A 26,102-nucleotide genomic window follows, 5' to 3' on the forward strand; every position below is an offset into this window, starting at 1 on the left:
AAACATAAAATGTAATCCTATCCATCCCAAAACTAGAGGTGGTCTTCCTACCTCAACAAAACAAACTTGGGCCGGTTCAGGAAGACTGTTCTGTCAAAAGAAAAGGTAACGTCCTATTCTATCCCCGTCACTTAAACACAAATCACTGACCTAGCAGAAGAGTAATTATCCCAACTCAGGAGAATGAACCCCTTCTCCTGGGTAAAAGTCTCTCCAAATTTAGGTTTCACAAAGTTCCAGAAATATCACGGGACCGGGAGAATGGCTCCCTTCTCATAGTTTACACCCGGTTTTCTAAAGGTTTGCCTTGAGTTACTTTACTTTTAGATTCTTCATCAATTTGTTAAGCTTTCTCCACTGACTTTATATTATCTACAGTTGAACACTGTCCTTCAACTTGCCCCTACTGGGACGAGGGAGAGACTTCCTGAGCTCCCATTGACTTTTTAAATGTTTACCAATATTCTTCAAATTGCCCCCACTGGGACAAGGAAGAGGGTCCCAGAGTCCTTCTTGATTCTTCAACACCACAGTCTTATCAAACTGACAAGGGAGTTGACTCATAAAATGGTCTACTTCTCTTTTGTCTTCTTGTTTCACCTTCTGAAGTTTCCCCGGCCCTCTCCTAGACTTATTACTGTTCTTGTTACCTTCTCTCGGCGGAACTCTTCGCCGGTTTCGCCAGGTGTCGCAGGTTCCTTCTCTCTCTTTTTTCTTCTGTTCTTTTATTCGGCCTGCTTGACTTTGCGGTCTGTTACCTCAAAAAGGAGATGGATAATAAAGAGAAGAAATCTCATGGAAAAATGGCACCTGCCCTGGAAAAAAACAATATCTAAATGGACAATGCAACTTCTTCTGCTGTGACAGACAAAAATAAAGACTAACCCGAGGGGAACCGAATGGGAGAGAGGGAGGGGGAGGAGCTTGGCAGTTAGAGGTACTCAATTTGCCAGGGTACCTGTTCCAGTATCATCTGATGATCGTATGACTTAAGGGGCAGAAAAATACGAATACCAGAAGAAAATGCAAAAAGTGATCTTTGGGATTAGGAGGAGAAAATACATTTTATGTCAGGCATACTATAAGGAGAAACGTGAACGTTGTTTGAAAGAATAATCCACCTGTTCACCTACTTCAGGTAAAAGTAAGGTGGGACCACTACCAGGAAATCAAATTGGATGTATGGGTCGGAGGCACCTCACACCTCGCAGTGGGGTCTGTCACTTAGAATAATGGGCACACCATAAGCCATCAAAGGTCACGCACATCTTGGTATTATTTTCAAGTTGCCTCACTACAGCTTCCTATGTATAAGGAGATAGGCTTTCCCATGTAGCAGTCAGTCCCGATGAACACTACCTAGAGTAGTCTGAGCTCCACAATGAAATACAACCTATTTCTTACCAGGGATGTGGTGCCTATCAGCCAGTAAACTCATACTATGTGAATCAGTGAGCTGAGCACTTCACCTCTTGCACTGAGCAGATACTGCACCATCTAGACTGATAACTGTTCATGACCTAAGCCAGGAAGCTCTGAAACCAGGATCAAAGAAGGTGGATGATATATTTACTGACAGGCAACGGACACATCTGGGGAGCAGGTAAGAAGGATGTACATTGGTCTGTAAATAATGTTTCTCATTTACAAGAAACAATCTCACAGAAAAGGTCAAGGTACTTCCCTATACCAAAGGGCAACAATCACTGTTTTGAACAAAATCTGGGAATGGAATTCCATGATTGGAAATATTTATATTTAATCATACATTCAGTATCATGAAACCTATGGAACATGTCTCTACACGTCTTTTCAGGAACAAGGCCACACAAGGGTCCTACAGACCTTTTTTGCACTACTTAGGCCCCCATCAGAACACATCTCTGGGCAAAAGACAAACCAAAAAATGAACAAGCTCCTGTACAACAGACAAACAGAAACGCTTGTAAAACATCATCATCAACAGGATATGTATATGCACCCCCCACAAACAGTTTTCTTAGAGTTGTGGTAAATTCAGTGATGTCATCACTCCCTCTCTGGGAACGTTCTCTTCCCATGTGGCTAGGGATGGGCAGCTACTAAATGATCCCTACCCTGGGGGTGGCTGCCTGAGGGAGTATAACAAGGGGGGAGAATACCTTCATGGGAGGGAAGGCGACGCACTGGCAGGAACCTGGTATCCGCCTTTCCACTCAGGCTATGACACTCACACTTTAAATCTCCCAGATTGTATTGCATATGGCAACATAGAACCTGTTCCCCTACTCAGTACTGACTATGAGGCGTTCTTACATTATCCTTATGGAAAGACAGACAAGAAAGATCGCTGGAGTAATACAGAGCAATGACCTAGGGACGTGCTCTAGTCGTTGGTTGCCGTAGATTTCACTGAATACAATTTCACTTAAGGAGAAGTGACTGAATTTATTTGACTGAAAATTATAAGTAATGTGGTATTTTGCTCTTATACATTTTGAAATTGACATCCTTTAGTTTCGTCGAGGCAGGGAAACCTCTCATAGTGATAGGGTGAGATAGGTCTTTCTCCAACTCTCTCTTCTGTTAATAAAGGTTAATAGCAATCAACACAATGCCCTTGTATCCGAGTCTTACTGCCGATTCATTACAGAGTATACACAAAGAAAAGTCAAACGCCTGGATAAAGTCCTTGTGTAGCAGCTTAACTGTTCTTAGATAAAAATACAATCAATGCTTTATTCTGTCTATGCCTCTGTTTTTGCTTGAAGGAACAACCATAATCTAAGGTGCCCAACCCCGAAATACAAGCCTACAATGCAGGTTTCACTTGGCCTCTGGAATCCAATTTTTCATGACTAAAAAAAGGAACCAGAACTACAAGGAAGTGTGTGCTTCCCAATTGCCAGTTCCCATTTTGGAAAGGTGGTAACACAGCTGATTTCTAAAATCAAAATTAGCTGACATTAGCATCTTGAGAGACTTAAGAACAAATAGTAATTAAAAGTGTCCAGGCCACAATTTAAGTACTGTAGTGCACCAGTTTATGGTACATAAATCAAAAAGAACAGACTTTAATTCTGGGACTATATCAACCAAGACAAGTAAAAACCACTTGCGTGTTGCTTTCATTTCCTTTTTATGGTACAAAAATATGGTATGCCGATTGTGTCATAGTTTGCTCCAACAGACAAAAGCAGAGTGCGAAAATAGACTCTCTAAATGAATTGCGTAGACTCGTAATTCAGAAGCTCTATAACCACCACCTTGGATTGAGAGACCCACAGATTGCTTCCCAGCCAACCATCACCGTTGCCCTCTCTTAGGTTACCTTCGGTGGGACCTCGGAATCCTTCCTGACCCAAGGTCCTCTCTCCTCTCTGTTTCCCGTACGGGAAGGTGGTGTCAGGTTCTCAGTGATGGGCTCTGAATTCTGCTGGATCGGTTCCCCTCGTGCTGGTGTAGGGGTAGACTCATTAACTGAGAATGCATTCGCCATCTTAGCTGGTTGATCCTGCATGGACTGCGACCTTGGCACGGGCACAGCATATGGTTTTAACGGGACACGATGTGCTACATGGCTCTGTGAAAATGTGCATGCAATATTGGGTACATTTTCTTAATACAGTAAATATTTTAATTAACCTTCTCCCACCACCTTAAGATCCAAAGTAAAACATATTTAAAACCCTCGACCCAAGGTTATTAAATTTGGATTGTTTTAACAAACCATGTAGCAGGGAAGTAATGTATTCAGATGAGTGGATGTCAAAGGGTTAACATTGGTCATAACTCCCATTATTTGTGCTGCTGTTATAGACTACACAGCATTCATCCCACCACAGGTCAAAATACAATAAAGGCTGTGTATCTCAGTGCCACAAAGAATGGTGCTTATGACCGCTCTGAAAAACAAAAACGGACATAAATAAACATATGTATGATTTTTTCAACAAATGCATCTTGGGGGACTGCAGACTGTTCGGCCCTTTGCAAGGAGCCGGATTGCAGTATACGCTATAACTTCTCCCAGTAACAATAGCAGTGAAGAAAGCACACAGATCATATTTTCTTCATGTAGAGGTTCCTCAATTTTATCGCTTTGTAAAAAAACAGCTAGATAATAATAATAAATAGAACACTGACAGCGGATCTGGAATATCTAAAGCTCAAAAAGTGAACAATGGCAGTAGATGCAGTGAAAGGTAATGCACCCAAGTGAATTGAACCTAATTATACAACCTAGCCAAGTCTAGATCCTCTGAAAACAAAGCAACAATATGCAGAGATATTTCAAAATGGACTGCAATTCAAGTTCCATTTTTGAGAAAGAAAGCAATTGGACTTATTTTAGTAGTATTATAGTTTGACTATGAGCAGAAAGGTGTAATACCAGCACAAACACCACCACATGCTCCATGTACTACTGTCTAGAGCTGCTTAATCCCTATACTGGACTTGCCAGCAACTTTATATTATCAGTGGTGTGAATTCCTAGTGTCTCAACTGGGGTTTTCAGTGCAACCGATTTCAGACTTCAGAAAGGTTTAATCATTCTATTAAAACTAGAGGGGTCCCTGTCTATCGCTTCTCATTTTTTCTAAACTAATGTAGGGTGTTGTCCTAAACCCTGTAGCCGAGTGCTACTTTTGGACAAGAGACACAATGTGACATGATTTGTCTTCCTGTAAATCAGCAGCAGCACCAGTCATTTTGATCATTCTAGTTGAAGAGACTTGCTGGTATATGGTGCTACTAAAGTATATTCATGGTGAGAAATTGTGAGGTCCATTTTTGATTTATTTTGCATCTAATAAGTCTCCCTGGTTTGGGGAACTGCCAATAGTGGGTTAGTAGACGCCGAAAGGACATAGGATGTCTCTCTTTCATGCTTGCAGCTCTGGGAATGAGGTTGAAAGAGTGAAATGGAAGAGAAGCAATATCCACTACTTCCTTACCTCTTGAAGAAGTCTGTCCTGTCCCTTATTTTCACTGTAGATTGGAAATGTTTATGAATTACTGGATATCTGCCTACACATTTTTGTCAGAGCACAAGTACAAAGATATTGGTGTTTCTCTCGACTATAGGATGACGCACATTAAATACCTGTAATCGTCTTTCTGATACCCGTGCCAGATTAGATTCACATGCTTTACATAAGCAGACATCTAGTGGTTGTTGCTGAGTATTACATGACCTGTTTTCAAAATCGAAAAGGGACATTGACAGGAAATGTTTGTAATACTATGCCTACTGTAAAGTGTACTGTAGCCATGGTACATCATGCGTCAAGGCCTTCAGATTGTTTTGTTTCTGACCGATGTTGCATGAAGTGCATAATAAGGTATAAAAAAGTGAAGATGAAAGTGGTCTATGTAACTTCAAGTCCCAAGGAGGGGAGGAAAGGTAGCACATGTGAATCTAAGCAAATACAAGCATCATAAAGACGATTACAGGTATGTAATGTTTGTCTTCTGAGGCTTGTGGATCTACTTATGATCACAAGCTTTGCATAGACTAGTGAGCAGTACCAGGAGAGGAAGGTGGGTTGCTAGAAGGTACAGAGGCAAAAAGATGCCTTAACAGTGCCTCACCTACTTGGGTCGCTCCTAGGTTGTGTGTCGACACAGTAATGTTGGGTGAATGTGTGAACTGTGCTCCATGTTGCTGCCCTACAGATTTCCATTTGCAATGAAGGCTGATTTGTGGCACCCGAACTACGAGTAGTGTGCTTTAGGTGTAAATGGTTGTTCTTTGTTAGATAACTCATTGCGCACTGCTGTATGAATCTTACAATCCATCTAGAAATGGCTGCTTTGGAGACAGGATCCCTCTCTCTCCGATGCTAGGAAAACAAAGAACTGGTCTGGTTTCCTGAATGGTTTAGTCTTTTTGACATAGTACATGACAGATCTCCTAAAATCTAGTGTATGGAGGGGGCTCACTCTCTCCAGAGTTTTGTGGGTCTAGAAAAAACACTGGCAGCTCAATAGTTTGGTGGACATGGAATCTAGAATGGAACTTGGGTACGAATCGTGGGTGTGTTCTCAGGACTACCTTGTTCTTCTGTATTTTGACAAAGGGCTTTCAGGCTGAGAATGCTTGGAGCTCACTTACTCTCCTTATAGCGGTGACAGTTATGAGAAAAGCAGCTTTGAAAGTGAGATCTCTCAGAGGCTTGCCTGAAGCTTGGGTTCGAAGGGAGGACCCATGAGCTTACTTAAGACAATGGGCCTCATTCAGAGTGTGCCGGTCCAGAAACAACGATGGCAGTAAACCCGCTGCCACTGTTTTCTCCGGACCAGCACACTACGAGTTCTGCAGGCGGGTGGACTTACTCCCGTCAGGTTTGACCTGGCGGCAGTAACGCCTCCCGCCTGCAGACAAAAATGTAAACATCAGTACTGTTAATTAGGGTGCCAGTGTTTCCATGGTCCCCATCCCCATGGAGTCCTGCAGGACTCCATGGGAATGGGGAGTATCGTTATTCTGCCTCCGGAATTACCAGACCACCGGGGCTGTAATTCCCCGGTAAGTCCGGCAAGTCCAGAAGCTGTAATTCATTCCTGGTCCGGCTGCAGCCTGCTGGTTTTTCCAGCATGGCTACCGCCAGACTCGTAATGAGGCCCAATGTTTAAATCCCACCCTGGGGGTTGATTTGTAATCGGAGTATACATACCTTTTACTCCTTCCATGAAGGCCTTCACAACTGGAATTTTCCACCATGAGACTTTGCTTTGTGATGTTGTGTATGCGGAAAAGGCAGCCAAATGGACTTTTTTTTTTTTTTTAAACTTTGGTTTTATTGGCATTTTGAAACTTTAACAAACCGGGCTGAATAACCCATTAGGTACACAAGGCGATTAACTGTCCCGTTCAACCCTTAACCACCCCCTACCCTCCACCCCTCTCCCGGCAGTACCCCTCCCCCCCACAATCCAGCACTAACTTCAAACAAAGAGACAATGAGCGGCTTTATCCTCCCCTGTGTTCAGGAGATGCTGTGGTAGGTGACCATTCTTTCCGACTGTGGTCGATGGTGCCGTTCCCCCGGTCGTGGGCTTTCAGGGCGGGCCCAACTGGGCTCCAAGTCCTCCTCCCCTCCCTCGGTGCGGGCCACTGTCTAAGGTCAGTGAACGTCCCATCCCCAAGATTGTTGCACCCCATACCAATGTGCCATGAAAGGCCCTGAGTCGTTGTTCACCATAGCTGTGAGTTTGTCCATCAAGAATATATTCTTTACTTTCTTCAGCCAATCCTCCTTGGAGGGGAGTTCAGGGCTCTTCCACTTCTGTGCCAGGGCCACCCTCCCCGCCCGCAGCATTGTTTCCATCATCCTTGGATATCTATATATTTCCAAGTCTTCCGGGGGTACCCCCAACAACATTGACAAAGGGTCCTGGGGGAGAGGTTCGTCCGACACCTCCGCGATCCAGGACCGTACTTTGCCCCAGAAGACCTGAACTTTCGGGCAAAGCCACCACATGTGCTTCCTGGATCCCCGCTGGCCACAACCCCTCGGGCACATTGGAGTAACGGCCGGGAACATTTTGGATAATTTTACTGGGTCCCTATGCCACCCCTGCAAAATCTTGAAATTGTGTTCCATGTCTGCGGTGAACAAGTTCCCATGAAAAGCGATTTTGAAAATTCTCGACCAGGTGTCTTCTGAGATGACCTCTCCCACCAAATCGTCCCAGAATGAGCGGAAACCCCTTCTCCCGGGGAGATTGAAAGTGTTCAAGATTTTATACATGTTCGACACCGCGCCCTTTCTCGAGGTCGCTGTATCTAAGAACTTTTCAAAGGGGGTCAGCTGCCTCCTCAGGTTTTGGCCCCATGATTGGTCACATAATATGCCCTTGAGGCGGAGGTATTCGAAAATAGTGAGGGATCCCCGGCCGAGGGCCTCCCTCAGGTCCTCGTATGGGAGAAACTCTCCCTCCCTGAACATCTGCCCAGCCCATTCCATCCCCATGTCGGACCAGGTCTGGGAATTCCGAAACCCCCTCCCGCCCAAGTCAAGTGGGAGCCCCCAAAGGGAGGACATCGGGGACGGCCATGAAGTGAGGTAGGATGTCTGTGGGCCCTCCCTCCAGATTTCGCAAAGGACTCCCAGGGTCGGGTGCCCTCTTAACTTCCCCGGAATGGATTTGCGTGGGGCCCACAGGAGATCCCTAACCTTCAGGGGGTGGGCGTCCATGTCTTCTAGGTAAGACCAGTATGTCCCCATCCCCTCTTTCATGTGTTCCAAGAGTACCCTCAATTGTGCAGCCCGGAAGTACAGGCGGAAATCAGGGAGCCCAAATCCCCCCTCCTCCCTCGGCAACGTCAGGGTCGCTTTCCCTATCCTTGGGGTTTTCCCCTGGCATATCAATTCTTGGACTGCATTTTGTAGGACCCTGAAGGTCTGCTCTGGGATGATGGGGAGCGCTGTGAACAGGTACAAAAGCCTGGGCAGGACATTCATCTTGACCGCTGTCATCCGGCCGTACCAGGACAGGATCATCTTGTCCCATCTCCTCAGGTCCGACCCGATCCCAGCGATTATGGGGTCGTAGTTAGTAGAGGCTAATTTTGATAGGTCCCTAGTTAGCAGGACTCCCAGATATCGGATGGAGGTCTTTCCCACCGCAATTCCCTCGAACCTGTCCAGGGGGTCCAGCTCGAGGTCTCGCACTTTATTTGGGAGCAGGACCGATTTGGCTGTGTTGATTCTCAGTCCGGAGAAGCGGCCAAATGTGGCCACCAGGGACAAAAAAGGGGGGAGCGAGGTGGCCGGGTCCACCACATAGGCAAGGATGCCGTCTGCAAAGAGGGAGAGCTTGAACTCCACGTCGCCTCTGCTAATCCCCCTGATGCCCGCATGCGCTCTGATCGCTATAGCTAACGGTTCTATCGTTAGGACATATATCAAGGGGGAGAGGGGACAACCCTGCCTGGTCCCTCGCGAAAGTGCGAAGGGCTCGGTCAACCTCGCATTCACCTGGACCCTCGCTGTGGGGGCTCTATAGAGTGCCGATACCCAGCTCCTAATGTGGGACCCAAAGCCCATTTTCTTGAGGAGGAGTTCCATGTATCTCCACTCCACCCTGTCGAAAGCTTTTTCGGAGTCCAAAGAAAGGACGCATGCGTCCAGGTCAGATTCCTGTGCGTAGTGGAGCAGATCTATCGTTTTACGGATATTGTCTGACCCCTGTCTCCCTCTTATGAAGCCCACCTGGTCCCCATGAACCAGCCTCGGCATTATCCCCTCCATCCGCCTCCCCACCACCTTGGCCAAAATCTTGACGTCCGTATTCAATAATGATATTGGGCGGTACGAGGAGCACTCTGCTGGGTCTTTCCCCTCCTTGGGCAGTACTGCTATAATGGCTCCCATCATGGAGTCGGGGAGAGTGCCTCCCTCGAGGACAGAATTGAAGACCCTCGCCAGGTGCGGGGCCAAGCTGGAGCGGAACCTCTTGTAGAAGTACACTGTATAGCCATCCTCCCCCGGGGAGGTTCCCACCTTCATCCCACTTATCACTTTGTCTATCTCCTCCTCGGTGACCGGACCCTCTAACCCCTCCGACATCTCTTTTGTTAGGGCCGGGACTTGTATGGACTCCAGGAAGCCTTCTATCTGGGCATCGCCCTCGTCATATTCCGAGGTATATAATTTCTCATAGTAGTGGCGGAAGGCCTCTCCTATGTGGGGGGCGTCATAGCCTATCGTCCCCTGGGCGTCCTTCACTGCCTTGACCGTTCTACTTCTTTGGACCTCCCTTAGTTTCCAGGCTAGGATACTATCTGCCTTATCCCCTTTGTCATAGTATTTCTGCCTCACCATCTGGAGGCTCCTCTCCGTCTTGTGCAGGAGGAGGTTTTTAAGCTGGAGTCTGTAATCCTCCAGGGCAGTGACCTGGTCACGCTCCAGTGGCCGATCCGGAAGTCCGCCGGTCCGGTGCTGCGCTATTGTATCCCTTAGGGTCTTTTCCAGGGTCTCCCTTTCTCTTTTCTTCTGGGCTCCTATTTTGATGAGCACACCTCGTAGGGTTGCCTTAAATGCATCCCACAGTGTGTGTATGCCAACTTCCCCGTTGTCGTTCAAGTCAAAGAACTCCGTGATGGCATCTAGCACTTCCTGCGCAATGACCTCGTCTTTGAGAAGGGAGTCATTACATTTCCAGCGGCCTCTGCGTTCCGTGTGCCAACCCTCGGCTATGGTGACGCGGGCCATGTCATGATCTGTCCAGGGGACCGGCTCCACACTGTAGCCCGAGACGTGTGGGCGAAGCGTTTCGTCCACCAGGATATAATCGATTCTAGAGAATGAGGTATGGATGGCCGAATAGTACGTGAACGAGGGGTCGTCCGACATGGGGAATGGAATCGTGTCGACCAGGCCCAGCTCAGCGTTGACCCTCCGGAAGCAGCGTGCCATGGCCTCGTCCACTGGTCTGACGTTCGGAGGGCCAAGTCGCTTCCTATCAAAGGCCGGGTCTAGGACCATGTTGAAGTCCCCCCCTACCACTATTTTGCCTTGGACAAAGAGTTTGAGCCTGTCCCTTACTTCCTCCCAGAACTGGGCTTGGCCTTCATTTGGGCCGTATATAACTACGAGGGTCAAGGGGGCCCCCTGTAAAGAACCCCTCACCATTAGGTAACATCCCTCGGGGTCCTTCAGGGACACCTCTTGTTCAAAGCCTACGCCCCCTGCTAGCAGAATTGCCACTCCACTCTTCTTTGACTTATGTGATGCACAAAAGATCTCGCCAATCCCTCCTCCCCTCATCTTGGGTTCCTTCCCCCGGGCCCAATGTGTCTCCTGCAGGAAAAGCAGGTCTAGCTTAGCTCTTCTGAACTCCCTGCAAACCAGGGACCTCTTTGTGGGGGTATTCAGACCTCGCACATTCAAGGTGCCCACCCCCAGGGCCGGCAAGCCATCAGCCATTATCTATGTTACTCTCCCGGCTGGCCACCCACGTCATGCCTAAAACCCTGTTTCGCTTCATTTGTCTCGCTTCTGGATTGCTTGGATTCCCCCTACCCCCTCCCCCCGGGGCCCTAAAACTAGCCCCAAACAACCCCTCCTCCCCCCTCCCTGAAAAAACATCCCCCACCAACTTGAAAGGACCCCCCACCCCCCTACCCGATGTCCAGCCAGTAAGTTCCGCCATCACTGGCATGTGGCCGGACCGCCAGCCTGACCTCCCCTGGCTAGGCCCGCTGAACAATGCTCATCTCCTTGAGCCCCCCTTTCCCTCCCCCAACCTCTTCCCCGTCGGTTGCCCGCTGTGTACTTGCTGTTCCAGGGGGTAGAGTCGTCACTAGGACCTCACGTGCTTCCACGCCTGTCCTACAGCTTGTCAGGGCTCCCCTGCCGTCAGCCCTCCGAGTCCATTTGTTCTCCCTATTGGGCGGGAGGTGGAGTATTCAGTTTCTTGTATTTTCGTGAGGCTGTTTTCCTTCTACTGGGTCCCGACTGACCCGGCCCCCCCCTGGCCAGAGCCTCCGGGCCGATTGGGCTTATTCGGGGGGCTGGGTCCACCACGTAATCGTGTATGGCACCTCTAATGTCCTCTTCTGTGATTAACGTAGTACGTTGGCCGATATATTCGAAGGACAGGGAGAAAGGATACCCCCACCTGTAGCGGACCCCCTTCTCTTTGAGTAGCTGCGCCAGGGGACGGCACATTCTGCGCTTCGCCAAGGTGTAGGCGGAAAGGTCCTGAAAAATGGTGACCTGGGCATTGTTGTAGGTGATCACCCCTGCCTTCCTCGCTTCTTCCAAAACCTTGGTTTTTTCCGTATAGTAGTGGAACCGGGTTAGGACAGATCGGGGGTTCCCGGCCCTGCCCCCTGCTCTATGCACCCTGTCAAACGTGGGTTCTGTGGTCATCTTCTCCACGAACAGAAGGGTGATAATGTCTTTCACGACTCGGGTTAGGTCTCTCTCTGTCTCCCCCTCCGTTTCCGGGATCCCGAAAAATCTTAAGTTATTCCTCCTTTCCCTGTTTTCGAAGTCATCAAACTGTCTGGCCTTTTCCTCGTCCCTCTTCTCCAAGGCCGAGAGCCTCATATCAAATTGAACCTCCTGTGCCATTGACGAGGACTGGTTGGTTTCTACCCGTTGCAGCCTCTCCTCCACTTTGTCCACCCTCTGTTCCATTTTTTCGAATTTTTGGCCGATATCTGATCGCATTTCCCTAATTTCCTGGAGGATAGAGGCAAAGCCCCTCTCCATCGCCGTCGAGGGCTCCGACATGCTTCCCGGGTGGGTCGGGTCACTGGGGTCCGTGTGGTTGCTGGTGCGATTCTTATACCTAAACGCTTGCAGCGATTCTAGCCCGTTCATGCGATCCCCCTCAGTGCCCCCCTTGGGGTCCGCCGCTGGTGCAGATCCCCCACGTCTTGGTGCGGTCTCGTGGGGGGTGGGAGGCTGCCCCCGTCGTGTTCCAGCCTCTGTTTGCTGTCCGGGGGAGAGTCAGGCGGGCACACGCCCCAGGATTGTCCCCGGGGGCCACCACCTGTTTAGGCCTGGTCTCTGTCCCTCCGGCCTCGCTGGGTTCCTTTGTTGGGCTGGTGGGAGATATCCCCTCTCCCCGGCGTGTATCGCGCTGTGCGGCCAGGCCAGGCCAGGACCCCTCTAGGTGTGTGATGGCTGGAGTGGGGTGTGCTGCGGGGGTTGCCTTGGCCACCTCCAATCCCAGGTGTGCTCCCCTTGTCCTGCGATTGTCTCCTGGGGGACCAGGGGGGGCAACGTTTCCAGGCCCCGGATGCTGGGCCCGGGGCCGCCGACTGGTGCGGGAGCCAAGGCTGGGGGTCCGGTTCCCCTCTCGGGGGATATTGCCCGTGGTGGGCCCGAAGAATGAATCGTGCGCCGGCGGGAGGGGCCGTTCCTGCCCGACCGGCTCTTTGCCTTTCCGGGCCGCTTCCCGCCGCCGAGGTCTGGCAGGGGCGGGCCCGGGCCGATCCTCCGAGGCGGACCGCCAGAGCCCGTCCGGGGGTGGACTGGCCCGCGATCCGCTTTGCTGCCGTGGCCCCCTTACCTCCTCCGCCCGGTGTTGGCGTCGGCTCCGTCAGCCCACTCCTCCTGGATCTGCGGGGCGCTGCACTCCGGCTGGCGGCCGGGCTCCTCAGCTGGGCTCTGTCCGTCTGCAGGCCTCTCCCCGTCCTTGCGTACTCGGCCGCGACTCCAGCACGGCCCGAACTCCGGTTTTCGGGGGGCGGCGAGGTCCGCTCCTTCGAGCCGAAGTCTCGCGGGGGGGTCACCCGCCGATGGCCAGGTAGCTGTTTCGCCAGGGGGGTCCGGGGGGGGCTCAATCCCTCTAGAAGGCCCTGTCCTGGCAGGAGCTCGGCACTAGGCAGCCATTGCCTCTGCGCCCCCTGGTGGTCCTCGCAAAATTGACTTTTAAGGAATTGAGCACTGGACCGGAGCAGTAAATGGGATGATCATTAGACTTTCAACTCCAAATCACAAATATCTTCCATTTGTTAAAGTAGAAGTGTCTAGTGTTAGGTTTACTTGCCTCTTTTAAAATGTCCATGCCTCTGTCAGTTAAGTCAAGGTGTCGGAACTCTGCGACTTCAGGAGACAAGCTGCTAAATTGGCTGTCTGAGGATTTGAATAGAGAGTTGACCCTTGATTCTGAGACAATATGTTGTAAGGGCTGGTCAGGTTAATTGGTGGGCAAACAGACATGTCCGACATGCCCACATTGGAGCAACTAGGAAGTGCTCCTGATGTATTTTCTGATTACTCTGTTGAGGAGTGGGGTCAGAAGAAAAGCGTACACAAAACATCCCTGATCAACTGATCCACAGTGCATTACCCTGGTTTTCTTTCTGGGGGAACCTAGAGGAGTGGATGTGGAATTTAGCATTTTCTCTTGTGGCTCCATGTCTGGCTGACCCCATTGTGTGAAAATGTTGACAATGTCTGTATGTAGCTCCCACTTCTGAGGGAAGGTGCTTGTTTCTGCTTAGCTTGTCTGCTAGGCATTGGAATGTGTTGTGATGCAAGGAAAATGTTCCTCTGGAGGCTCCACCTCCAGATCTTCTGTGCTAGACTGGACAGATTTAGCATATGTGTCCCGCCCTTTAAGTTGATGTAGAATATGGCAGTTGTGCTGCAGGTGAGAATGAGTGCAGTCTTCCTCACCAATTGGTGTTTGAAAGCTTGGAGTGCTTTGAACACTGTCAGCAACTCTAGGACATTGATATGTTTTTTTTTGTTAGTGCCTGTCTGTTGGAGGTAATGAGCTCACCCCGCCTGAGAGGTATGCGTCTGTTATTGTACCTTGTGTTTTGGAACGACAAAATGTTTTCCTTCTCTAGGTTGTCTTTTGCCCACCACTGAACTGCTAACACCACAGTTCGTGAAACGATGACTAGATCGTCCCACTCTCCCTGCGGTTCAGGCCATTGTTTTGCCAGCCATTCTTGTATTGGACTGTATCTGTATCCCACAACCTGCTGTATATCTGTTCTGTTACCTCTGAAAAGCGCTCCATTATGCACCTGTACTGGTGTATACCTCTATGAAGCGCTCCATTGCTTTCTCGAAGCTAGATCTGCACTCAATAAATACAATAATAACAATAAGATTATTAATTGGGCGCATGTGTAACCTTGGTAGTGGCACAATGAAGATGCATGATGCCATCAAACCAAGAAGACACATCACCTTCCTGATTGTTACGCGACTGGCTGTATAACAAGGGATCTGATGCACACAGAATAAATACCCGTTTACCTTTGATGGAGGGATGAGTTCTATGGCTCCTTTTTGTAACAGAGCTTCTACCTCTGCTCGGAGCATCTGTTAATGTTCCAGAGACATGTTCTTGTGTCTTGGAGGATGACTGCGTGGTATTTCATTGAACTCTATGCAATATCCATCTCTGACAGTTGTTAGCACCCACTAGTCTGTTGTGATTCCATCCCATGCGTGGATGAAGTGAGAAATTCGACCCATACTCGGGAGACATGGTAGAGTACGTGCAGCTGTGAGTCACTGCTTGGAGGGGCTAGCGAACCCCTTGTGGTCTGGCCCCTACCCCTGCTACACCCTTGATTCAACTGCCTCTGGAAGAAAGATTGCGAGCTAGTCAACTGCCCTTGATTAGCGTCCCACGTGTTAGTGCCCGCTGCTGAGGAATAGCTGGACGGGACTGATCTTGCATATCCTTGAGCACGAAAAGTACACTGATTGCTATAAGACGCCCTCTCTGCATGAAGGGACTATTAGCAATCCTACCTACAGTTTTTAGCATCTCATGCTCTTTTTTTTTAGCAGCCTTAGGAGCATTGTCGACTGCTTTTCCAAACAGGACCTTGTTCTCTATGGGCATATTGATGAGTGCGGCTTGGGTTTCGGATTTGAACCCTCAATTCCTGAGCCACGCATGGCATTTGATGAGTGTTCCCTCGGCCACCACCCTTCCTGCTGTGTCAGAAGCATGAATGTAATTTTTTTATAAACAGGATTGGCAGTCTGTTTACCCTAGGATTTGGAAACGCAGAGGCTCTGGCACCCCACTAACTTTCTCCTCCACTTGATCCCATTGGGCTCTGTTAAACCTGGCCATAATAGTCGAATTATTGGCTATACACATTTGATCTGTTGCAGAAGTTGGGACTTTCTTTCCGAGATCATACATTCTTTTGCTCTCCTTATTCGGTGGTGCTTCAAACGTAGCTAGGGGAGTACCCATACGTTTGCGGGTGGTATTAACAACTATAGAGTCAGGTTTTAGATGACCCTTAATAAAGAGAGGGTCTGTGAGTGCAGGTTTAAAGTGCTTCTCTATGAGCGGGTTGACTGCGTTAGTAAGAGAGAGAATAGCTAGTGGAGGCAGGAGACATCTTCTGATGGATTGTAACCCACTGGTTTATTCGCATTAAGGATGTTATCAACAGAGTCAGTGTTGTCCTCTGACTCCTGAGAGTCCATTTTGAAAATCTCTTCTGCCTTTTTTAGAAGGTCGTTATACAGCAGCTAATTGTCAATGGAGGAGTTTTCGATGGTGATGGTATGAAATAGTCATTTGGTTCATCAAGGTCTGTGCCAGGGTCGTCTTGTAAGAAGGCATCCTCGTCCACATCTATTTTTAATCACAGATTCCTCATAGGGGTCAGTCTGTTGTACCCTAGGATTCTTAGCTGGAGGTTGCCCTTCTACCTTGGAAATGTGTTTGTGTTTAATAGAGTGTTTATTGAGTGTCTGTTTTCCACACAGAGACATTGTCTCTATAGCTGAAATGGGACTAAAACCAAAGAGGTATCAGCCATAGGACTGGTAAGAGACAAGAAGATCAGCCAAGGGAGGCCTGGTTGGGTCAAAATAACTCCAACCGGGAAAATGGCAGTAATCGCAAACTCATGTCGCCCAGTAACATCAACTGAAGGAGGCCTTCCACTGAGCGAGACTAAGACGAAGGTCTGGTCCATGCGCCCAGAAATTCTAAGTCAGATATTTCAGAGTCAGGGATGAGTCTCTCTAGCTCCTGGGGTATAGCGGTTTGTGAGTTGGAACACACATGGTCCCAACTTTATTCAGAATAGGACCATGAAAAATACAATTTTCCGCCACAATGTCTTAATCCTTCTGCAAGAAACATGGTTGGGAGATACTTTCCAGCTAGGAGGATTTACCACGTTCCATCAGCCAGATACCTACCAAAAATGAGGAAGACCCTCTAGAGGTCTGGCCATTGCAATCCGCAATTCTCGTGTTGAAGATAGTACTTATTGCCTCAAATACAAAGGAACTCCAGGTTAAGTTAAACCTACAGCCCGACGACCCACATGGAGGCAGTGCACCTCTAGTTCAACAATTGACTATGTCTTTCTCTCCCCGGCCGTCTTCGAATGTTGTGTTAGTCTCCAAGTCTGTGAAAGGGGCAATAGTGATAATAATAGCATCACAGGATCCCCTGTTGTGGCCGTCCCACAGGGTTCCATTAGGGTTGTGCCCAAAAGTGGTTGTAAACAATGTCAGAAATAGACTCGTATGGTTTAATAGGAGGGTAGGGGGCTTATCTAGGCAGTGTGCAGAAATGTCTGATGACGAGTTGGCTAATGAGTGTAGCCCTTTGAATTTCTTGGTTTTCCTCTGGGCAGCAGAAACGCCAGGGGATTCAGCTTTGCAAAGGCGATCGAATCAGCTCCATTCCTTTTATGAGGAAGTTTCGACCAAAAGGAAACCACTCCGAAAAGCGCTCAGAGAACTAAGATTGATAGCTCTGAAAGCAGCTGACTATAGTATTAGGAAAAAGAGACTGCAGAATGAATCCAGAAATTGGTCCTGGGGGCAGAAATATCTTCGACACCAGAGATCTCCCAACCCGTGATGCAAAGTAATGTGGTGGCAGAGAGGGAATGGTGTAACCACTTCACCTCTGTGTTCAGTAGGGAGCGTCTCTGGACAAAGCTATAGTCTTGGGGGATCCTGAGACAATTAACGGCAATAGTCTAGAGCCTCCACAAAGATATTTGGTTAGACTCCATGCCCTAGACCATGTGGTGGAAGAGAGGCGGGTAAGGGAGGGTTGTCTATTAGCCCCCCCCCCCTCTTCAACCCGTATTCAGCAGATTTAGAGAAGAAACTAGGTTCTTCGGCATTGGCTAGTCCAAAGATCAGTGGTTCTTCCATTAGGTGGTTAGCCTATGCCCACGATATTGTTCTCCTAGACCATTCTCCAATCGGCTTGCAACAACTCCTAAATGCTTTGGGTAATTACGCAGTGGAAAATGATTTAAGGATCAATACAACACAATCTAAGGTGATGATCTTTAAAAAGCCAAGCAAACAGGCTTGCAGTTTAAAGTGGGAACTGGTTGAGGATGTGATCCTAATAGACAAGACAGTGGCATACCTGGGCATTAAATTATGCTCATTTCCTTCACTGCACCAATCAGAGTTAGACCTGTCTGGAAAAGCCTTCCACTTGGCATGCCAGATAAAAAAACTTCTGTTAACCTACTGCAAGATTTCATTGGTGCCGCTATTGAGATTGTATATAGCAAAATTCCTCCCACCCTGCTTTATGGAATAGATACAAAACCACTGATATGGCACACACACTGAGCTAGAATAGAGGACTGATTGTGGAAAAAAGGTCTTGGGTCTCCCTACATGCCTCCCCACGGCCAGTCTGAGATTTGAATTGGGACTAAGCTCTATGAAGATGCATGTGAAGTGGCAGCTTATCTCACTATATAGGCTGATACTAGTCCCCGATCCTAATTCCCTATATAAGACATAACCACCCTAGCAGCACAGAGGTCCTCCCCCTTCCTGTTGAATTTAAAACACTTTGTTACTAAGGCCCTGTCAGAGTGTGATAGTGAAGTAGAGAACCTAATCACCAATCCTTTGAGTGTAAAGAGGGCACTGGAGCGCATGGACTGAATCTGCACCATGGACACAGTGCGCAACCTGGAACTGGCAAAATCATTTCTTCCCATGGACAAAAAAACAGGATGCATCTCCAGATATCTGAGACAGTTCCCTAGCTCAAATATGAGGCATGACTCAATTTGGTTTTCACTGGGGAGGTCCTATCTCACCGCAAAAAGATAAGGTCAGTTGTGAATGTATGTCACCTCTGCAAAGAACAAGTTATCTGTGCTTTCCGCGATGGATAACCGTTAAATTGGGATTAATGCCTGTGCCGCGTAAGCACCTGCATTCATTGAACCAGGTCACTTTACGCTGATACGCTTTGCCCGGCTGTATAATCCATCAAGTAGGACACCCTTACATACCTACTACAGAAGGGTGCTGCCCATAGCAGTGAGACCCCAGGTGCAGATTTCAGTGGCTCTTTGGGGGGCGGACAGCAGCCATGCCACCTTCTTTCGATTCTGGCCGCAAAAGCTTTTTATGACATCTTTCTCCTGATGAAGACCTTGTCCAAAGTACATTCTACGTCGAAACCGGTTGAGCCTATTTTCCAGGGATGTGATCTGTTTTTAATCATTTCTATTGTTGCTTGTATAAAAAACTGTAAGTATTAAAATAATCAGATGGGACATGAAGAAAGTTCATCCCACCCCCTACTGTTAAACAATTTTGTTATGCCTTTTAGCAATTGTTGTATAGTTGAATGTCACCGAGTGTTGTGCATGGTCTGAATGCTGCACTATGAATGTTTGTTGTGGTGGACTAATTTTAGCCAGTTTTTTATGTATACCCATGCTGTCCTGTTATGTGATATAACAATGTAATGCAAATTAATATGTCATTAATTGACTTTTTTAAATCTTTTGTATCATGGTGAATTAAATTTGATACACCCTTGTGTTTAATATAATTTGCTCACTGGATACTTCTTCAGATCTCTGATTTATAGTAATACTCTGGTCCGGAGTACAGAGATTCCCTGCCTCGGCAAAGGAAGGGAATTCATCTGAAGAACTGTTTCATCTGCGCCGGGATACAATTGGGTTTGTTGCGCGTGCCTCAAAATCAAATCAAAATAGCTGGCTGTATGTTTCTTCAGATATTTGGGCGACTTACCATGTATACAATTGTGGGCCAGGCTGATGGCCTTAAACTGAACCATAGCTGCCACAGGGAGTCAGTGTAAATCCTTCCTGACCCCTATGATGTGATCTCTCTATTCGAAATGTCAGACAACTCGAACCGCGTCGTTCTGTACGATCTGCAGTGCGTCAATAGAATAAGAGTTCGCTCCTAGGAGAAGGGCTTTGCAGTAGTCTAACGGAGGCTGGATAATGGCACTTGCCAAGGTGGCACGATTTTACAATGACAAAAAAGGTTTATCATTTCTTAGTACCTTAAGATGGTATTGAGTACTATGAACTACCCTGAGCACATGATCGACTGAGTTGACAGCCGTGTTCATGTTGACGCCCTAGTGTCTTGACTTTGTCTCTGATGGCGATTACAAATATCAATTGTCAGGCTGGAGTAATCAGTACCCCGCTTAGATCTGGTATGGGTGGTCCCAAATATCATCAATTTAGCCTTAGCCGGATTGAGAAACATAGAAGTCAAATTCATCCAGTCATTGATAAGCCCAAAGATTTCCTGTAAATTGGCAGAGTCCACATCATAATTGACACTCAGTTCCAGGATGAGCGGAGTGTCATCTGCATAGTTTGAGAAAGTGATAATTTAAAATATGTTAACAAATCCCACAAAGGCAGGATATACAGGTTGAACAGGGATGGGGACAGTCAAGCCACCTGTGGAACACCCTCCTTTATGCACTCTGTTCTGGGTGTTGCTTTCCCCATCCCACTCTCAATTGCCTGTTACTCAACAAGGATGTGAACCAGTCGACCGCATCAGATGAACATTGGCCATGTAATCGAAGACGGCTCACAAGGCATGACTGATCGAACGCGCCCAACAAGCCCAACAGCACCGACATTGCAGCTTTGCTATTCTCTACAATGGTAAGCATTTCAGTCTTTAGATTCACAAAAGTGGTTTCTGTCCCATGTAAGGCCCTGACCTCCGACTGTTGTTGATGCAAGATGTTGTTGACCTTCAAGTGTTGCTGAAACTGGGCTGTAGCAATTTTATCAATGATTTTTAGCATAAAAAGAGAATTAGTTATGAGGCGTAAGTTATTTGGGTTCCTGAGATCAGAGCCTGGCTTCTTAAGTAAGGGGGTGACTAGCATTTGTTTCAGGCTGTCGGGTACGGTCCTGTGGCTAAAAGATGAGCTTACCCATTCAGGTGATACGTGTCCTCCAGGTTCTGGGGTTCACGCCTATAAAATGAGCGCGATAGTAACATCTGGGTGGACGTAGTAATCCAACACAGCAGGAAAATTCTCATAGGTTCTTAGAAGGAAAACAATGACGAGAAGCTGGTGGTTCATGTACTGTCATTTGATGATTTACATATATGAATGGGAATGCATTATAAGTTATTGTGATGTGCTGCCAAACTCTTCCTTTTTTTCTTAGATTAAGATGAAAAGCATGATATAAGAATTGTGTGTATTGTTAGCTGTGATTGTAGTGTGAATATGAGTGTATTGTAGTGTGAATATGTTATATTGTGAAAAGTCGAATGTTTGGCTACAACACAATTAAATAAAAAATTAAAAAATAGAGTGTTTATTTAAAAATTCCACAAAGCAAGCAATTCCACAAAGCAAGCCATTATCTGATCCTTGTGTATCAATATTCGCCCAAATAGACTGTTTTGGCGGCTGCACCTGAATAGGTGTGTGTGTGTGTAAGTGTTAGGCGTGGAACCACTCTTAATCAGCATTTGTTTGTTTTTCGGGATGTGTGCCGAAGTACGAGCACTGGGCACAGAGATCATTTGAGGCGCAAAGCCACCTGCTGAAGGGCTAGGTGCCGCAGCCAATCTGCCAGTTTTTGACAGGTGCGCCAAACTGTGATCAGAGGGTATAACATTCTGTGTGCTTAGTGTGTTTGCTCCGGGCACCAGAGGACCCCTGCATAGCACAGGACTCCTAGTCTTCTGTCTCTCTGGCGTCATTTATGTCCCCGGGCCGTCTTGTTCAGCCTTGGATTCATCCACACTAGCGGGTTAGTCTGATGACGCTTCAGCTTGCATCGTCTAAGCTGCTCAATGCTTCGACCTTCGGTCCTTAAGGGTTTTCGGATGAAAAAGCTTGAACGCTTTGCACCTAGTTTCCAGGTGGTCCAGAGGGAGGCAGTGGTTACACATGTGTGTCCCCTTCCAGGGAAACCTATGGTTGCAAGAGGGCAGCATTTAAATTGAATCTTCTCCATAATAAGCACCTGGAGAAAGGAAGACCTAATGCTGAAAGGGAAATATGAATGGATGCATGCTCTAAATAAGTCTGAGAAATGGTATCCTCCTCACTGTCCCTACTGTATAGGCTGAAGCCTGAAGGTAACCCGTCAGGAATGTTGGTGGATGTCTTGATGGCTGGACGTTTCATTGAGCTGCGCTGGATGCATTGATCAAGAGTGTTGAAACTAGCATATTATTACTTAAAGCTATAGTTACAAATTAACACGTCTCAGCGACCAATAATAACTTTAGCGTAGAACTTCGCAAAATGCAACCAACTGTATGGTGGGAAAAAATAATCTGAGGCGTGTGAAGGGCCATGGGTACAGTACATGTCACAGTATGGACAGCCGGTCAACTTCCCTTTTCGTTTGCATCAACCAGTCGATGTTGGCCTATGCAAAGCATGTGATACTAAGCAGATCCATAAGCCTGAGAAATATGAAAAATTACCTTCATGGCGATTCAGGTTTTCTTAGTCATTGCTCTCCCTCCTTCACAACTGGTTGGGAACGCCTGCATCTGCAGACGGGCCGGAAAAGCTGGCTGAAATAAATAGCTGTCACTTTAATAGTTTTGGAAGGGGAAGATCCTACGTCACGTGTGCGTCCCTCCACGCGCCAGGCCCACACTTTACCCACACCAACGTTCCACACCCAGTTCCTGTGGTTCCGTCGGTGGCTGTAGAATTTAAGTACATGCGAACTGTAGGGGATGGCTGGGTGGGTGTTGTGAAGGAAGGAGAGCCTGGACAAAAGAGAAACTGAATCACCAGGAAGTTTATTTCTCCGTCATCCTGGATCTCCCATCTTTCCAACTGGTTGGGACCAGACTAAAAAACCTTTGAATAAGCAAGGGTGGAGGAGACAGCATGTACAAGATTCAGACAAACAAGTTGCGGAGAACCTCTTAGCCGAATTTTGCATCATTTATAGAAGATGTGTCCATAGCATAGTGCTTGCAAAAGGCAAGCACTGTGGCCCAGGTAGCTGCTTTACAGAGGTCTACAATGGGAACGTGCCTGGTAAAGGCTACAGATGCTGCCTTGGCTCTAGTAGAATGAGCCCAAAGTCTCTGCAGAGTTGTGAGACCTTTCTTGTCATAAGCCTTGGAGATACAGGACACAACCCATATAACAATGGAAGCTTTCGCTGCCTTATTGCCAGGAGAAGGACCACCGTAAGTAATGAAGCGCTGGTCTGCTTTTCTAAATGGTTTGGTGCTTTTAAGGTAGAATTTTAAATTTCGTACAACATCTAGGTTATGTAATTTTTCTTCGGTTGCACAAGCATGCGGTCTAGGAAGAAAAACAGGACAATATATGTCCTGGATTAGGTGAAAGTCAGAAACAACCTTGGTAGAAATGAGGGGACCTTTTCTTATGGAACACTAAATATGGTTCCTTTGAGGAGAGAGCCTGAAGCTCACCAATCCTTCTGGCTGAAGAAGAAGTCTAATTTCCAAGTTAGGAATTCTGATTCACATGAAGCCACAGGCTCAAATGGTTGTTGCATTAGGGCTGATAAGACCACGATGATATCCCACTGAGGTGGAGGTTCACGAATGAGGGGATGTAAATGTAAGAGGCCCACAAAGTGTCTTTTAATGGCTTTGTTAGAAAGAGAGAAAGACTAGTGTTCTTGATTCAGGTAAGCACTAATAGCTGATAAGTAGTGTTTGCACATGTCTGCTTTGACACCAGTGGAAACTAGAGAAGGCATGAAGGACATGACATCATTAATAGAAGCCTTTAGAGGGTTAAAGTCTTGTTCTAAAGTCTGGTGACAGAAATGTAGCCATTTGCTATGATGTTGCATCTTAGTAGAAGCTTTTCTGGAGGCTGAACTAATGGCAATATTTTGTTTTGACAAATGTAAGTGGGAGAAGGCTGGCTTTTCAAGAGCCAAGCCTTCAAATTGAGCAATTGAGGGGAGGGGTGAAGGTCCTGCCCTTTCTGTTGGGTCAAAAGATCTCTTGATTGTGGAAGATCTAATAGGGCATTCCCCGTTAAAAGGCCTGGAAAACAAATTTGGCGAGGCCGCAACAGGCCTATTAGAATCATTGTCAAATTGTGTGACTTTCGGAATTTGAGCAATATCCTGTGAAGAAATGGGAACGCATAAAGTGATAGATTCAACCAATCCAGATGCAGAGCATCTCCCATGGATAGAAGACCCTGACCTTGCCTGGGTGCAAACTGAGGGCATAGTGAGTTGTGCTGGTTGGCAAAGAGGTCTACTGATGGATGGTGCCACTTCTGAAATATCAGGTGTGCAACTGAAGGTTTCAGCTCCCACTCGTGCGTAGCAGGCTGTAACCTGCTCAGTTTGTCTGCCAGGACGTTGTTCTTCCCCTCGAGATGGGCAGTGAACAAGAAAATGTGATTTTGATTGGTTAATACAACATTTATTCTGCTAGGAGACACAGGGGGCGGGAGTGTGTACCCCTACCCCACTGCATGATGATAGAAAACATTGCAGTGATATTGTCCGTTAGAATTTTCACCACTTTCCCTTGAAGTGAGGGAAGAAAAGATTTTAGGACAAAAAAAATGGCTCTTATTCCAAGACATTTATGTGGTCCTATTCCTGAGAGGACCAAAGACGTGAGCTATTAGACTTTGACAATGGGCTCCCCAACCGTACTCTGCAGAGTCTGTTGTTGTGACTATTTGGTGAGGTTCTCTGGGGAGTTACACCAGAGTAGAGTCCTGAACTTGCTTTGGAATTTGGATTTTCATTTCCTGGGAATCGGAGAGCTGGTTCCAGTTGAGATGCCACTGCGTCGTTCTCATATGGAGTCTTGCAAAGGGAACTAGGTTTATGCAAGAGGCCATGAGGCCTAAGATCCTTTGAAACCACCATGCTGTCAGGGTCCGGTGGGTAGTAACCTCAACAATGGTTTGTTGAATGGCTTCCACCCTTTCCAAGGTTGGAAAGGCTTTGTGTAGAGAAGTATCCATTTATTTATTTGTTTATTGAGCACCGCAAGCATCTGGGCGCTTCACAAAGAGACTAGGACAACATGGAACGAACAGGACAACCTAATGGTGCAGTTGCTCAGTGTGAGAGGGATATTGTCGTTATTTAATTATTCAAACAGTGCAGCTTTCAGGATTTTTCTAAACTTTAGGTAATTTGGTTGTAATTTGAGGTGAATTGGGAGCTTGTTCCATTTAGCAATTGCTCTAGTAGGAAATGCTCGGCCAAGTCCATTTGCTTTTTTTGTGTGTGGGGCCTTTGCTAGCCCTTGTGATTCTGACCTAAGAGCTCGACCTGGTACGTATGGAGAGATTTGCTTTTTTAGGTAGTCCGGGGCAGTTCCGGTAAGCAGTGGTGCACAAATGACCATGACTTGAATGTTATTCGATCTTCTATGGTCAGCCAGTGAAGGGCTTTTCTGTCCTTAGTGATGTGCTCTTTTTTGGTGTGCCGGTGATTGTCCTAACAGCATTATTTTGTATGATTTGACACTGTTTAACACATTTACTGCTGGCCCCCAGCATCAATGAGTTCCCGTAGTCAAGCCTAGACAGGATTGTGGCTGTGGCTATGATAGAGCTATTTTGCTGACTCAGGAGGGGCCTAATCCATCTAAAACGTTTTTGATGGTATTGACGAGTTTGCTTACGGTATGAGACATGGGCGTCTGCTCCTAAGGAGGCTTGTCAGTAGAAGCTGAGGGTCTTTTCCTTGTCTGATACCTTAACCGTTGAGGTTTTGATTTTAAATGTCTACTTACTATGACTGCTCCTTGTAATTGGATCCTTTGTGAGGGATTGAGTTGGGATTTCGACACATTTATGGAGAACCCCAGGTTGAACAGAGTATGGCAAGTTACTTGCAATTGCTGAAGCAATGCCTCGGGAGACTGGGCTTTAAGAAGCCAGCCGTCTAGATAGGGGTAAAGATGGACTGTCCTTAACAGAAGGTAGGATGCCACTGAACTTTTGTGAACACCCAGGAAGCAGAATTTAGCCAGAAGGGAAGACATATGAACTGGTAATGAGACCTTCCTATTGTGAATTTCAGAAACTGACGGTGGTGTTTGTAGATGGGGATGTGGAAATAAGCATCCTGCAGGTCTACAGACGCCATCCAATTGTTTGGATGAAGAGAAACCAGAATCTGAGGAATGGTAAAGTCTCTAGAGACAGAAAAGGGTTGAGGTCTGAAAAGGTCCAGAATTGGACGGATCCCGCCTGATTTCTTTGGGATAAGGAAGTAACGAGAGTAGAATCCCTAACCTTTTTCCTCAGAGGGAACCAACTCTATCGCTCCTAGAACATGGAGTTTTTGGATCTCTTCCAGGAGCTACAGGGATTATTCTTGGAGCTTCTTCTGAGAGGAAGGTGGAATAGCC

At 47.2% G+C, this 26,102-nt stretch overlaps 1 protein-coding gene across 8 annotated transcripts in view; it reads right to left on the reverse strand.

Moving 5' to 3' along the window:
- The window catches only part of MINK1 (misshapen like kinase 1), a 2,066,166-nt gene that overhangs the window by 492,534 nt on the left and 1,547,530 nt on the right, over nucleotides 1–26,102 (reverse strand). For 4 of the 8 annotated variants that reach the window (XM_069644001.1, XM_069644014.1, XM_069644008.1 and 1 more), the window contains one exon: nucleotides 3,311–3,562. The exons of the other annotated variants lie outside the window; for them this stretch is intronic. In XM_069644001.1, the coding sequence (XP_069500102.1) occupies nucleotides 3,311–3,562 (252 nt within the window). The remainder of the gene's footprint in view (nucleotides 1–3,310; nucleotides 3,563–26,102) is intronic. 8 annotated transcript variants of the gene reach the window in all.

This window comes from Ambystoma mexicanum, chromosome 1p, assembly GCF_040938575.1.
Source record: "Ambystoma mexicanum isolate Mex_15411 chromosome 1p, UKY_AmexF1_1, whole genome shotgun sequence".
Lineage (NCBI taxonomy): Eukaryota > Metazoa > Chordata > Amphibia > Caudata > Ambystomatidae > Ambystoma > Ambystoma mexicanum.